The 14,555-nt window shown below is 42.8% G+C and overlaps 1 protein-coding gene across 5 annotated transcripts in view; it reads right to left on the bottom strand.

Moving 5' to 3' along the window:
- The window catches only part of Aff3 (ALF transcription elongation factor 3), a 511,084-nt gene that overhangs the window by 363,844 nt on the left and 132,685 nt on the right, over positions 1–14,555 (bottom strand). For all 5 annotated transcript variants that reach the window (XM_087898095.1, XM_087898094.1, XM_087898092.1 and 2 more), the window contains 2 exons: positions 12,810–13,122; positions 12,306–12,691 (listed from right to left, as the gene is read on the bottom strand). In XM_087898095.1, the coding sequence (XP_087754221.1) occupies positions 12,306–12,691; positions 12,810–13,122 (699 nt within the window). The remainder of the gene's footprint in view (positions 1–12,305; positions 12,692–12,809; positions 13,123–14,555) is intronic.

Genomic DNA, 14,555 nt, shown 5'->3' on the forward strand with positions numbered 1-14,555 from the left:
GCCCCCATAAGCTCAAGCTGTAGGCAAGCAAGTAGGACATTTTAATTTGTGATTGATAGGGAGAGTTGAACCTACTGTGGGTGGTGCTATCCTTGGGTTGGTGGTCCTTGTTTCTATAAGAAAGCAGGCTGAGCAAGCCAGGGGGAGCAAGTCAGTAATGATGGCCTCTGCATCAGCTCCTGCCTCCAGGTTCCTTCCCTGTTTGAGTTCCTCCAGCAACTTCCATCAGTGATAGCCGATGATGAGGAAATGCAAGCCATATAAACCCTTTCTATCCAAGCTTGCATTTGGTCAAGGTGCTTCATCACAGCAATAGTAATCCTAACTAGGACAACAACGCAGCATAAAGACCTGACCTTCCAGCCTAAACCTGCAATTGGGTGGCTCAGTTTAAAATAATTCACTGTTTTCTCTAGAATATCATGGTAAGAATAATGACAAGGAGCTTGCCCCAGGAGCTTACAGCCTATGAGGACAATCCTAATACTATGCATACAGCAATAAAACACTGATAATAGAGAGATTCCAAAATTCTCATAGTCACAGGGCTTGCCCTAGGTCTGCAAGCAAGGAGAGACATTCTTATGTAAGATTTGCTGTCTCCCATCTCCCAAGAATGTCTTATTAGTGCCCACATTACACAAAGATAGAATGTCTACACTTTTAATTGAAACTACAAAGGATGTACTAATAAACCCATTAAACTGATAGTTGACTATCCAAAATAAAACTTTATATCTTTTAGCAAATGAAATTTCAGGTAGATATCTTTTTATTTACATTTTTAATATTCAATTTAACTCTTTACATTTACAGGAATGGTTTATCTAACCCTAGTTAAAAAAAAAAGAAAGATCAAAAGGAGAAAGAAAATTTTAATTTCTCTACTAAAATAAAAATTAATTAACAAACTAAGAAGTTGCCTATAATACTATTTAGAAAATGAAAATTTCTTTCTAATATTTGAGGAAAAAACTTACAAATATTTCAAAAGGAAAATAAGTAAATGACATGAACAAAAATGTATCTGTTGCCATCTGTATCTGTTCACCATCTCCTTATTTCAGAATTAGAAATTAAATGGTTAAGACAATTTCTTAGGAACAAATCATGAATATAGACAAAATTCACTTGTCACTCTTTATTAAATAATATATTCAAGAGAAAGCTTTAGAATACTTAAGTGATTACTGAAAACATTAAGCAAATAAATGTTGATCTGAATGAAGTAAATTGGAAGACAAAGTTCCTGAAGTTATCCAACTCTGTGATATGCAGCCTGTGAATCCCATACATTGACTGTTTACAACTTGTGCAATGGAACTGATGAAGTGTTTATGACAGTGAGGAAGATAAATGTGATGACTATCATGTATATCTTTAACTCAATTTAAAACACATAAGTATAAAAAAATCAGAAAGACCTATCCCAATATTGCATGTGCATTATTTCTCCAAACTATAATGCCATTTAATTTATTCACCTTTATATTCCTAATGTTATTTATGTTTTACAACTAAGACAGTATTTTCAAATTTTTTTTCTTCACTTGGCACAAAGAGTTAGCTGTTCATAAGCAGAGTTTCTAAGTCCTCTTCCTGACCTGTCCCAGGAACCTGAGACTCTCATCAAAGTAACAAGATTTCTGTGCAACCAATTCTAACAAGGGGGGGGGGGGAGGGGGAGGGGCATGGCTACTTCTCTTCCTACCACCTTATCTTGCAGCTTCTAAACACTGTTACTATGTTGTCTTCCTTCCTTCTGGTCTCTTCTCTGCTCACTCAGAGGGTTCTGCTCACACTGACTCCTTCCTATAGCAAGGGCTCAGCTCTCTGCCTTGTCCACACTTGCGTCTCCCAGGGTGAAGTTGTCCTCACTCAGTCTCAGTTGTCAGTCATCAGGTGAACCCTCAAAACTCCAAATCTACGTCTCTGACCCAGAATGGCCTCCCTTCTTCAATAGCTCCACACCTGCTGGTGTCAACCATCTACCTCATCTCACCTCCTCACCCGCACAGCTAAGCGACATTTCAAATTTAGGGTTCAAGCCAATTCTTGTTTTTTCACTCCAATCTGTCGTACGTGCAACCTTTCTCATCTCAGGTGAAAGCATCTTGTTTCTCTTAACAGCTCAGGTCAAAACGGTCCTCGGTTCTTCCTGTCATCACTCAAACTGTCAACACCTGGTAGGCCCTCCTTCCAAATACTTCTGGGACCCAACCTTCCCTTCTCAACACCCTCAATACCAGCATGTGACAATCTATCCGTTCTTCCTGATGTGACAGCTTGACTGGAATGCCCCAGAAGCTCACGTTTTGAACACTTGCTCCCCAGCAGGTGCCCACATTTTGAGAGGTTGTGAGGTCTAAGGCCATGTTCTGGGTGGTGGAAGTCATCACCTCAGATGAGTTCTTCGATGTTATATAACCTGGCCCTGGTTCAGGTTGCACTCTCTTACTTCCTAGCCTAATGCCATGTGAAGGAAGAGCTGCCTCTCACTCCCAGGGCCATGTATGGAGCTGTTCCTGGCATCCTCTCCAACCAGGAACCAAAATAACTCTTTGCTCTCTCAATTTGACTCAGTAAGAAAAACACATACACAAACCCAGATAAATATTCTCTCTCCTTTGTTTCTGCCGGGTACTCAGATACAGAAGTAACAAAAGCATGCCCATGTGGGTGCAATAGCCTCCAGCCGTGTCTCCTGCTTCTGCCTCTGCCCTGCTCCAAACCATTGCAGATGCAAGAGCCAGACTGACCCTTTCCCTAGATTAGTTCATGGCATTCCTCCAGGCCATTCGACATTGCCCAAGCTTTCATTCACAGTAAAGGTGAAGAAGTCCTTCCCGTACCCTAACAGACCTTCATGACAGTTCATCTCCAACACATTTTCTTCTCCTGTATTCTATTCCAAATTACTGTTTTCTGGCCATCCCAATGTGAGGAGATGTGTTCCCATACTTGCCTTTGCATCAACCATTCATTCCACTCCGTGTGGCATGTTCCTGCTCCCAGAATCTTCATAACACACCCTTCATCTCTTTCTTCTTCCACACTTCTCACCTTTTCAATGATTATCCTAAACACCCCTCTTCATTTTTAAAAGATTTATTTTATTTTCATTTGGTGTGTGTATGTGTGTATGCATACACGCATGCACAAGCAGATGCCCAGGTCAGAAGATGGCATGGGATTCCCTGGAGCTGGAGTAACAGATGGTTGTGAACCATTTGATGTAGGTGTTGGGAACTTAGGGCCTCTGCAAGAGCTGTTAGAACCCTTCAGTCATTTCTCCACCGCCCCTTAATTTATCAGATTGTTCTCTATATTCCAACTCCATGCGCCTGCCCAAATCCCTTCACCCTGCTCAGCTTCCTCCCCTCTCCACTACATACATTAGACACAATAAAATGGTTAAAACAGAAATTTTAAGAGAGTAATTAGTTCAACTGGTTATTATGAAGCAGGGAAGGCTACCCTGAAAATTCATGCTCAAAAGCATTTTCTCTTTATTATTATATAGGAAAGAGTGGCAAGACCGTATATGAGATGCTGACCAAAGGGAGACAGTAAAGACCCGTTCAACAGAAACTAATAATCAGAGGACGGTAAAGGGACACAGTCAACAGTGATGAAATTCTAGGACGCAAACGAAGCATGAAGGGTTTTTTGTTTTTGATTTTTTTTGGGGGGTGGGAGTTTGTTTGGTTTTTGGTTTTGTTGAGATAGGGTTTCTCTGTATAGTTCTGGAGCCTGTCCTGGAACTCACTCTGTAGACCAGGCTGGCCTCAAACTCACAGAGATCTGCCTTCCTCTGCCTCCCAAGTGCGGGGATTAAAGACATGTGCCACATGAGCCCTAGGAAAGGCTAGAGCCATTTATATCTGGGAAGGAGGCCCTTGATGTAGGAGAGTCTTCTATCCATCTGTTGCTTTCATTGGTTAATTAATAAAGAAAACTGCCTGGCCTGATAGGTCAGAACATAGGTTGGTGGGGAAGACAGAACTGAATTCTGGGAGGAAGAAAGCAGGATCAGGAGAGCCGCCGCCATGAAGCTGCCAGGTCAGACATGCTGAATCTTTCCCGGTAAGCCACGAGCTCGTGGTGGCATACAGATTATTAGATATAGGTTAATCAATGTGTAAGAGCTAGCCAATAAGAGGTTGGAACTAATGGGCCAGGCAATATTTAAAAGAATACAGTTTCCGTGTAATTATTTCGAGTGTAAACTAGCCAGGAGCTGGGCGGCGGAATACGGCCCGCCACTCCTTCTACAGGCCGTTGTTGGGGTTGTTGGCTAGATGTTTCCCTTTGGCTGTGAGGACCAAAACCAGAATAAGCTTTAGTAGGGGTGATATAACCAAGAAATCAAATGCCCATGGGGGATACAAGGCCCTACATTGCTTTGAGAGCGCCAAGGATCGTGGGAGGGAAGGAAGTTGATCTACACTTGTTGTCAGGGCTTACATGGACAAATGACAGAATGTGTATACCTTTCTGTTTTCTATGTGTGTCTGTCTGTTACACAGACAAGGGCCAGCCTTTTACTGTGTTTCACAGTCACGCTAGAAGCTATAACACACGAACTCTGCATGTGGCGATGTCTCTGAAGGAGCAATCTGAGAGGCAACAAATCAACAGAGCTCTGGTAAATATGTGGATTGGACTTGCCAATTCCAGAACACTACATTCCCATGAATAACTGAAATGCGAATCATGGCAAGCAGAGGAAAAGAGTTGAGGGCTTTCTTAGAGGCACAGGGGGTGTACTAACTGTATTCTGGAAGGTTAAAGTCCATTAAAACTTTGTTCATGCAGCAGAGGACAGGAAAGTGTGGGCTCACCCTTCCTACCCCACACACTCTTACCCTCCTCTCAGTCCAACTCTTATCCTGAGGCTAGAAAACAAACCACTCCCAAGAACACATACTAACTCACACACACACAAACATACGAACACAGAGAAACACGCACACTGATATACAAACATTCACACTCATACACACAGAAACACACACACTCAACACTCACACACCCACAAACATACACACAGAGAAACACACCCATACACACACAAACTCTCATACACACAAATACAAACACACACCACACACACTTATACCACAGAAACACACACACTCGTACACGCACAAACACTCCACACACAGGGAGGGGGAGTTTGTGAAGACCACATGGAAAAGGAGGGGCAGAGGAAGGAGGAGTATGAAAAGAGAGAAACAGGGAAGACACAGGACAAAACATCTGTTCAGAGCCACTGCCCGCTTAGTGTTTGCTTCTGAGGCCAGAACACAGCTTTAGACTTGTTTTATATGTGCAGTGTTTACATCAGTAAATACGGCTCCCATCCTTCTTCAAAACTGCTGTTTACATCAGTAAATATGGCTCCCATCCCTCCTCAAAACAGCAGCAATAAATTATACATTGGTGGGTATCTAGATCCTCTTCCCATAAAAGCTAGTAAGAACTTCCCACAAACACAAAGTAGAGAGGGCTCAACATGGGGAAGTAGGTACGGACTGGAGAAGACTGCACTTCGACTCACACCCTTAAGCTAATGAGTTAATTTAGGAAGTATCTACTGAGAACAAACGATGAGTCGGGCACAGCTGACGGAGCCAAAGGTCAAGACAAAACCCCTGCCTTTATAGATCTTCTACCCCAGTGAATGCATAGCTTTCCCCGAGATTCGGGCTGTCAATCTAAGGTTGACATCAGGAGGCAGAAGTAAAGTCAATAAAGCTATTTGTAATTATAACACATCATTACTTCCAGGATTTTACTGAATGCAGCCTGCAGGCCAATCACTGTTCTAGATGTTGGATCAAATATAAACCCACTCACATTGTACAATAGCTGTTGACGGGATTTATCATGGCTCCCTGTTACAAGGTCACCACCGGCTCTACCAGAGTCTCAAATCTGGACAGCATCTGCAGAAAGGCGGGTCTTAGACAACAGCACGCCTGAAGGCACACCTGTCCTGAAACCTGACTTTAGGGCAAGATAGAACTGTGGAGGGTGGAGGGGTAGCTGAGAGGTTGCAGGTCATGCGTGCAGCTATGGAAGTGGACTGGAAATAGCACCAGAGAGACTCTTTCCGTGTTCTATAAAGGTATTGCTAATGCTGGGTAATCACGTGGAGATAAGTGATTCTGCTGCTCAGCCCAATTAAACATGCTATTTAATATGCTGTGCCTCCAATAGCTCTGATCAATGAGTCATTCTAAGTACTCGCTGTCTGAACATTTTAACTTTTCCTCCACCCAAAATCTTGTTGATTCTGTATTTCATTTAACTGGAAATAAAGCTCAATGATACAACAGTTCACAAGGAAAAACACAGAACAGACAAAGAAAAAGCAAATACGATCCCAGACTTGGGAAAATTACCCCAGGAGGCCAGGGGGCTTACCACTAAACAAGAGAGAATCATGTCACTGGGGCTTTGTTATATTAACCCAAGGAAATCTCAGAAGTCATCAAAATTTTGGTTATTAAACACGCACAAAAAATACTTTTTCAGAATTCTCTCTTCTGCCTCACTCCTTCCCTCCCCGCCTCTGTGAGACTCAGCCACACACCATCTTGCTTTCCTACCCTGACTTTTATCACTGACACAGCTAACATCTGCCAGGGTTTACTATGTTGTCTTCCCTTGTCACATTACTTCACTAACCACCCCTATGACCTTGCACACACACACACATACACACACACACACACACACACACACACACACACACACACACACAATCTCTGCCACAGAACTATTGCCATTTTCTCATTTCTCACAGATACAAACTGAATGTATCTGTTCACAGTCACTTGGCTAACAGGCTGCAAACCCGGAATTTGAACCTATTTTTTGCTTGTCTCCAACCCATGGCCGCCCTGTGTCTTACACAGCTGCGCAAGACTGCACACGTGATTTCTGACCAAAGAGGGCTGAAGTAAACATCGTGAGGCCTCTTGCAGGACTATGTGGCGACACCAAACACAGAGGCCATGGACTCCTGATTAGCCCCACATTTGGAATCATCACACACATAAGGCTGTGGTTTCAGAGAAGCCAGACTTGCAATCCTTCCAGATGTTTTCTAGGGGAGGGGACTTTATAAGGAAGAAGAGAGACTGGAGAAACAAAGCAGGCTTGCTAATAACCTCCTGCTGGGGCCTATCCTCCTGCCTCTACCCTCAGAAGTGGTTTCCCACCTTTAGGCTAGAAAACTTAGCTTTCTAATATCAATCTGAAAGATCCCCGGGAGGCGAGGGAACAGGAAGCGCACCTTCATACAGGGGGCCTGTTTTAATAGGCATTTTTCAATCAAGGATTAGAGAAACCGAAGTCATTTTTAGTTTAGTATCTTACCTTTTAGGATGTGCTGGCTAAACATAAAAGGGCTAAAAAGTAGAAGTATTTCCATGTGCTAACCTCCATTGTGACCTTCAGAATTTTTGACCCACATGGAACAAGAAAAGCAAGTGCTTTCATGATGCATGTGAGTTGAGTATTTGATTCTAACACTTCTGAACCTTTGTAGGACAAGGAAGGGCCTGATGTTCTCAGAGGGCAGGAGGCTGTGCATGTGCACATGGATGGTGTGAATATCCTCAGAGGGTGGAGGCTGTGCATGTGCACGTGCATGGTGTGAATATCCTCAGAGGGTAGAGGCTGTGCATGTGCACGTGCATGGTGTGAATATTATCAGAGGGTGGAGGCTGTGCATGTGCACATGCATGGTGTGAATATTCTCAGAGGGTGGAGGCTGTGCATGTGCATCTCCATTGTGTGAACATTCTCAGAGGGTAGAGGCTGTGCATGTGCACATGCATGGTGTGAATATTCTCAGAGGTTAGAGACTGTGCACATGCACATTCATGGTGTGAATATTCTCGGAGGGTGGAGGCTGTGCATGTGCATCTCCATGATGTGAATGTTCTCAGAGGGAGGAAACTGTGCACAAGCATGGTGTGAATGTTCTCAGAGGGTAGAGTTTGTGCATACCAACGTTGTGGACAGGAGGAAGTACAGAGAGTTAAACATGATGCTAAGCCACTCTGTCCCACAGGATCTGTTTCCCCCAGTCATGGGAAATGGAGAGTGGAGGTGAGAAGGATGGGAAGGAGGAAATTACAACAGATAGCAAAACTGAGTCTCCTGGCTCCACAGAGCCCCCTCATTTCTTCAAGGAGCAATCTGACAGCATACTTTGATTTGAAAACATTATACATCTCAATTGTAATTAAGAAATTCCGACTGGCGTGAATATGTAATATACACTCTGTTTTCGCACATGCCTTTTCTCCCGACAGGCTGGTGCCGACTTTAATTTGGAAGAAATCCATTTTCATACAAAGGTAACCAAGAGTGACAGGAAATAGGAAGCCTACATCATTTATCTTCTGTGAACTTGGAACAAAATCAGTTAATTGCTTTTCTGGGAAGCTATTTTGTAGAATCACGGCATTTCGTTTTTCTACTCACACTTGTGACATAAATGGTGATTTTTTTTTTTTTTTAGAAAATGTTGGTCATGAAAATGCTATGTTTAATCAATATATCTTAAACTATTTCAGTGCGGATTTTAACAAAGCAAATCTAATCAACCAAACAGTTACTCTAGCCTGGTAGATGAAGTATCAATCACAACTAAAGCTCCTAACATAGTCCATTGACTGACACTCAAATTTAGAGACCTCTTTCCAGGTCAACAAAGCTATGTGCAACAGGGTTGGCTTTGCCCCTTGGATTTTAAATACGTTCCTATGCCAGTCATCAGAGGTCTGTGCAGTAGCATATTCAAATCACTGCCATTGGTTAGTGGGTAATGAGCAGTGCGATGCACAGGCTTTGGAATACCTCTGCAGATACTGGAAGCTTCCAAAAAAGCTGACTGTAGTCTATGAGGACACCTTGGCAAGCAGGGGCCTGCATTAATATGCTTCCTTTCGATTCTTCAACCAGCAAGTAAAAATAGTATGCTTTTCCATGGCTCTGTCATGTATGAGCCTACCCCATACAGCCCAGAATATAAATAGGTACTAAATTCGGGTCTGATATAAAGTACTTTTCCAAATAAAAGGTTATTATTTTAATAACAACTTCACAGTACCCCATGCGTCATAGACTGGAAGATCTTAAAACTAGGCACACTTAAGTTTCAGTGTCCTCAACGCCCAGGAAGGGTCTTAGAGATGTATTTACATAGATGTATGATTTATAAAAGTTGTGAATTCCACAAAAACTGTATCTGCACCTCTATGTTAACAGTCCGCAAAGGCTCAACCTGCAATAATGGTGTGTGTGTGTGTGTGTGTGTGTGTGTGTGTAACAAAAATAACTCACTTCAATTGGAAAATATTTGCCATGGCCTGTCTTACGATGTTCTAGAATGCATGTTTCAGCCGTTTGTTAAGTCCCCTGTCTCTCACCTAACAACAGATACCTTTCCAAGTGGCACTCTAGGGGAGGCTCACTTAATGAGGGGGTGGCGTCAAGAAGAGGAGACTCAGCTCTAACAACAAAAATATGTTTTTCATTAAACCCCAAACTGAACCGGGATAAACCAGCCGAGAGGCAGGTGTATTGGTTAAGGAATCCTCTTGAGGCCTTTAACTTCCACATCAAACTGCAATAGATTTTTCTACACTAATTACCCATTATTGGAGAGTAAAGAATTATAACAAATAACCTTCAGTGGCGGCAGACAGAATGAAGCCATTGTTAAGGAAAGAGCACAGACTTGATGGAATATAAAAACAGGCAAAAGAGATTCCAAGTTTCTCCATTTTTAGACAAATAACAATATTGTTCCACTACAAGGATGGTGATGATGAGAGAATGTTCTTGGGACTAGAAGATCAATTTTAAAATTAGTTGGAACTGTGAAATACATTGCAAATTAAAAGGCTAAGTACTAGAGATGGATTTATTCAACTCATAAAGATAAATATCCTTAAAGCAGAGATCACATTGTAGATTTCTATTATCTCAAGTCACATTGCACCGAGGCATCAACGTGACTCTCTTAGGAGGAAGGTACTTACACAATGCCTAACATATATTTGCATGCATCTTGTATGCATGTGAGTACACACGTGTACGCACACACGTGAGTACACACGTGTACACACACTCACACATGTGAGTACACACACACACACTTCCAGTTATCTCCTTATCAATGCATGTCTGGCCTCTTTGACACTCTCAGGACAGAATGTGGGGAGGCAACAGGCTGTCTGTTCTCAATGCTGTGTATTGGAGCAATGAAAAAATTTCTATGTATCACTCTGATTTCTCACATTAGGCCTCCTTCTCTCAGGTATGACCTTGTAATTACAAAACTCGTGTACAATACATCGTTGTCCCCAATCTTGGATGCTCAGAGGGCATCATGATGATGTTCAGAGTACTGATAACTCACCAAATGCCTTCTTAATACCATGCAGGTGTCTGCACAAGGCTACATTGGGTTACCCAGAACTAACGACCTCAGTGAGTTCTAAATGAGTAAACAGGTACCTAAGAAACTAAAGATGATGCAGTAGGAAAACTTAATTTCAAAAAGGAGTCAGCTAAAAGGAAAGCTGTAGATGGAACCCTAGTGGCTTACGTTGGTCACCACTGTTCAAGGATGAGCTAAAACTTTCTTTGCCAACAAAGATCATTGGATGACAAGGGCAAAACCAAAGAACCAGAGGAATTCAGTTCATTATGGTGGTATCCATGTGTTTCCTACCAACAAAGGCCTAGGGAACAAGTGTAGTTATTTTAAAGTCTGATCCACGTCAGGCAGCCCAACTACCTGTAATTCCAGGTCCCAGGCATTCCACATCTCTGATCTTCATGGGTACCTGCATTCACACGCATATACCCACACAGAGATACACACACACATAATTTAAAAAAAAAACTAAAAGTAATTTTTTTTAGACGCCTGGAGGAATTACATCTTGCTTTCATTGTTTCTAATGAATCCTGCTCCCTAATTGCTAGAATCCATCATAAACGTGCAATCCAAAGAAGCTACTGGTGCCCGTCACCACACATCCTAATTAAAACCTTAGTGAACACCTCCTGGAGCACAAAAGACAGTCTCTCTCCGAGTGACAATCTCTGGGTAACAAGGTTATCTCCCAAGTGGCCCATGGGGAGTTCCAAGACGATGGCACAGAAACGCTATGCTCAGTCTTGTCAAAAACACAACAGGAAATGCCAAATCCTTTGTTTCTTTTGGTTACTAGACTGAATTAAGATGTAAAGAACACTCCGGTCACATCATTACTCCATCTTTAAAGAAGAACACGTCAAAGGGAAAAAGGACTTAGCAGTTCCTAAGGACACTGCTAAAGAAAGACGGCCTGGCCTCCCATGCTACATCACAGGGAGCGAACGGAAGCAAAGGCACGCAGTCGTAACTCCTCTTCGCGCGCTCTTGACAACTGTCATCAATCTGGAATACGGCATGACACGTGCTACTTTAAAAAGATTGCTTTCCATCCAGATTCACCGTTCAAGCAGCCAGCCACTGCCTTTCCCACCACCTGTCAAGAGACAGGCTTGTGCAGAATTCTCAGACTCAATGCATCGACTCCACACATTATGTAATGCAACGAACGAAGTAAAACTGTAAACCAGGAGAGTATGAACTGAAATACTTCATCCATCCGGAGAATATGCTCACAGAGCCGAATATTTTTATATCACAAGAAAAGTCCACGTAAGAATTCTGTTTAATTAATATGAGTGAATCTAAATCACAAGCCTTATAAAGTGAGTGGGACATCTACTATACTGGAATATCAACTAGATTCACTATTGACTTAATACCTTACAAATTCTTATGAGACTTCCTTTAAGAAGTTTATCATCAAACTTCTCAAAATTGATAAAAAATGTTAAGAGTTTCTGAACTATTTTACAGAAAAAAAAAAACTTACCTCCTTGAAAGCTGAATTACAGTCTTTTGTTGTTGATATATATTGTTGTTATATATCTTAGTAAATCCCATCTCGTTCATGAAACTCTATGAACTCAACCAAAGGAGGCATTCCTTCCCTAAGTAATTCCTACCCATGCACAAACACATGCATACATATGTTCATATATTTTCAGTACTTGAGATAATCCTATCATGATGAATTTGAGAATTTTAACTTTAGTCTGAGGGCTACAAAGCTTATCACGTCATCGGGGAGGTAAGAGGGTGGAAACACGAAAACTGCATTTTCATGTCATGCTGCTAATTAGTTGCATGCAACTGACAATGGGAACAGACTCACCTCTCCTTGCTTGGGGATGCTGAACTTAGCAAGCTTGGCTTTGGCTCTGGCTGACTCGGGTTTGTTGCCTGGGACCCCTCTGTAGGATGTGCAGTGCACACCAGTTTCTGTGGATGACTTCAGCTTGGGAGACTCATCAGGAGCCTGGTCTTGGCCGTCCATGGGCCGCACATACGCTGTTGGTTTCTGCTGGACCAGGCTGGGTTTGGAAGCCAAGGATGGAGGAAAGTTCTGAACACAGTGTCCACTGCTGCTGTGCTTGGACGCCATGGCAGGGGTCCTCTCCTGGGTCTGAAGGCCCGCCTCCACATTGCATACTTGCTTGGCCCTTGTCTGCTGTCTGCTGACACCATCTCCAAGCAAGGTCCTGAGAGAGCCCTGTTGTGCTGAGTTGGAAGAAGAAGGCAGTGAGGGTGAGGATAAGGAACTCCATGCACAATGAACAGCTTCTCATTGTGGTTCTCTGATATCTGCGCAAAGCAACTGCCTTATGCCCCTCCTTACCTGCTCTCTGTTGGCCGTCAGACGATGAGTGCCCAGTCTTCTGCCAGCCCATGGTGCCCCTCTTACTCTGCTGCACAGAGACAGCTGCAGGTGTGGAAGACGCAGTGCTACAGACAGATGAGGGTTGGGGCTGGGCTCTCGACTCAGCTGCAAAATGTTCATCTACCTTGTTCACGGGAGTCTGAGGAACACCCGGCTTGGGGACGCCGACGAGATGGCTCTGGTTGGATCTGTCAGTTAAAAAGTCTTTCATTTCGTCATAATTTCCTAATGTATTCTGGATCCGGTTGGAGAGTTCATCCCCCTTGTTAGTCTGGAGAAATAAAAACAAATCCATGATACTATAGAGACAAGACATGGGTGCCAGTGGGGTCACATGCCCAAAACAGATACATTCAGAATGAGAGCTGAGGAATGAAACCAAAGTCTTTTTGGACTCTGAAGATAGATATAAGCCTCCACACTGCTCAAGAGCTGGAAACTTATAATAGATAGCCTCGGGCATATTGAAAAACAAGAAAGCTGTCCTTGGTATATCATGCCACAACCAAAATATATTTATTATTATTTATACATATGTATTTATTTGATATGTATGTAACATGGAAATTAGAAAATTTACCCTTATAACTTCACAAAATGGTCTATATTGTCTTCCTTGGATTAGATTATAGATGTTTTGCGGAAACACTAAAAGCTTTTTTGAAAACTTAGATTTGGCTCAGTATAGGTTTGCTTCCAAATTCTAAATAAGTAATTATTCTTGCCAGGAAACACAGTGTGTCAGGCTAGAAGAAGTTGGGTAAACTGAGAAGTAATATAAGATCAAATATGCAAAATTCTCCCACCCTAAACTGTCTGCATTACATGCATCCTGAAATGTCTGTGAACCTTGGAAGACGCTCCATTTCGGAAGAAAGGTGAACTCTTTGAGTACAGCAAGTGTGTCTCAGTAGATGGACTTCGGTTAAAATGAGAAGTGATTTTTACAACATCTTTTTAAAAAAATTATATAAAGTGTGTGTGTGTGTGTGTGTGTGTGTGTGTGCGCGCGCGCGAGTGAGGGGGGAAAAGAAGGAAGGAGGGAGGGAGAAGACAACTTGTAAGATTCAGTTTTCTCCTTTCTCCATTTGGGTCCTAGGGATCAAACTCAGGTCTTCAGGCTTGGTAGCTGCCACCTCCCCTCACTGTGCAGTCCTGAAAAACCCCAATTTCATCAGCCCTCACAGGTGCCTTCATCCTTGCATGAACCACAGATATCAACTATCTAACCTAAACCCTTTTAAATAGTTTTTAAGAGCTCAGGAAACATAACAGATGGCATTAATCTTAAAACCAAAGGGATGAAGTCTGAATTATTGATAAAAATCATAATAAGTGAGTCTTAGTGTCACACTTCACGGATGAAGTAAAGGAGCCCACAGAGCCTCGCAAGCTAAATATCATTATACAGGGGTGGGGGTACCACAGTGGCAGGGCTAGCTTCCCTGGCTAAATATCATTATACAGGGGTGGGGGTACCACAGTGGCAGGGCTAGCTTCCCTGGCTAAATATCATTATACAGGGGTGGGGGTACCACAGTGGCAGGGCTAGCTTCCCTGGCTAAATATCATTATACAGGGGTGGGGGTACCACAGTGGCAGGGCTAGCTTCCCTGGCTAAATATCATTATACAGGGGTGGGGGTACCACAGTGGCAGGGCTAGCTTCCCTGGCTAAATATCATTATATACGGGTGGGGGTACC

The sequence above is a fragment of the Myodes glareolus genome, chromosome 18 (genome assembly GCF_982192425.1).
Source record: "Myodes glareolus chromosome 18, mMyoGla1.1, whole genome shotgun sequence".
NCBI classification, from domain to species: Eukaryota; Metazoa; Chordata; class Mammalia; order Rodentia; family Cricetidae; genus Myodes; species Myodes glareolus.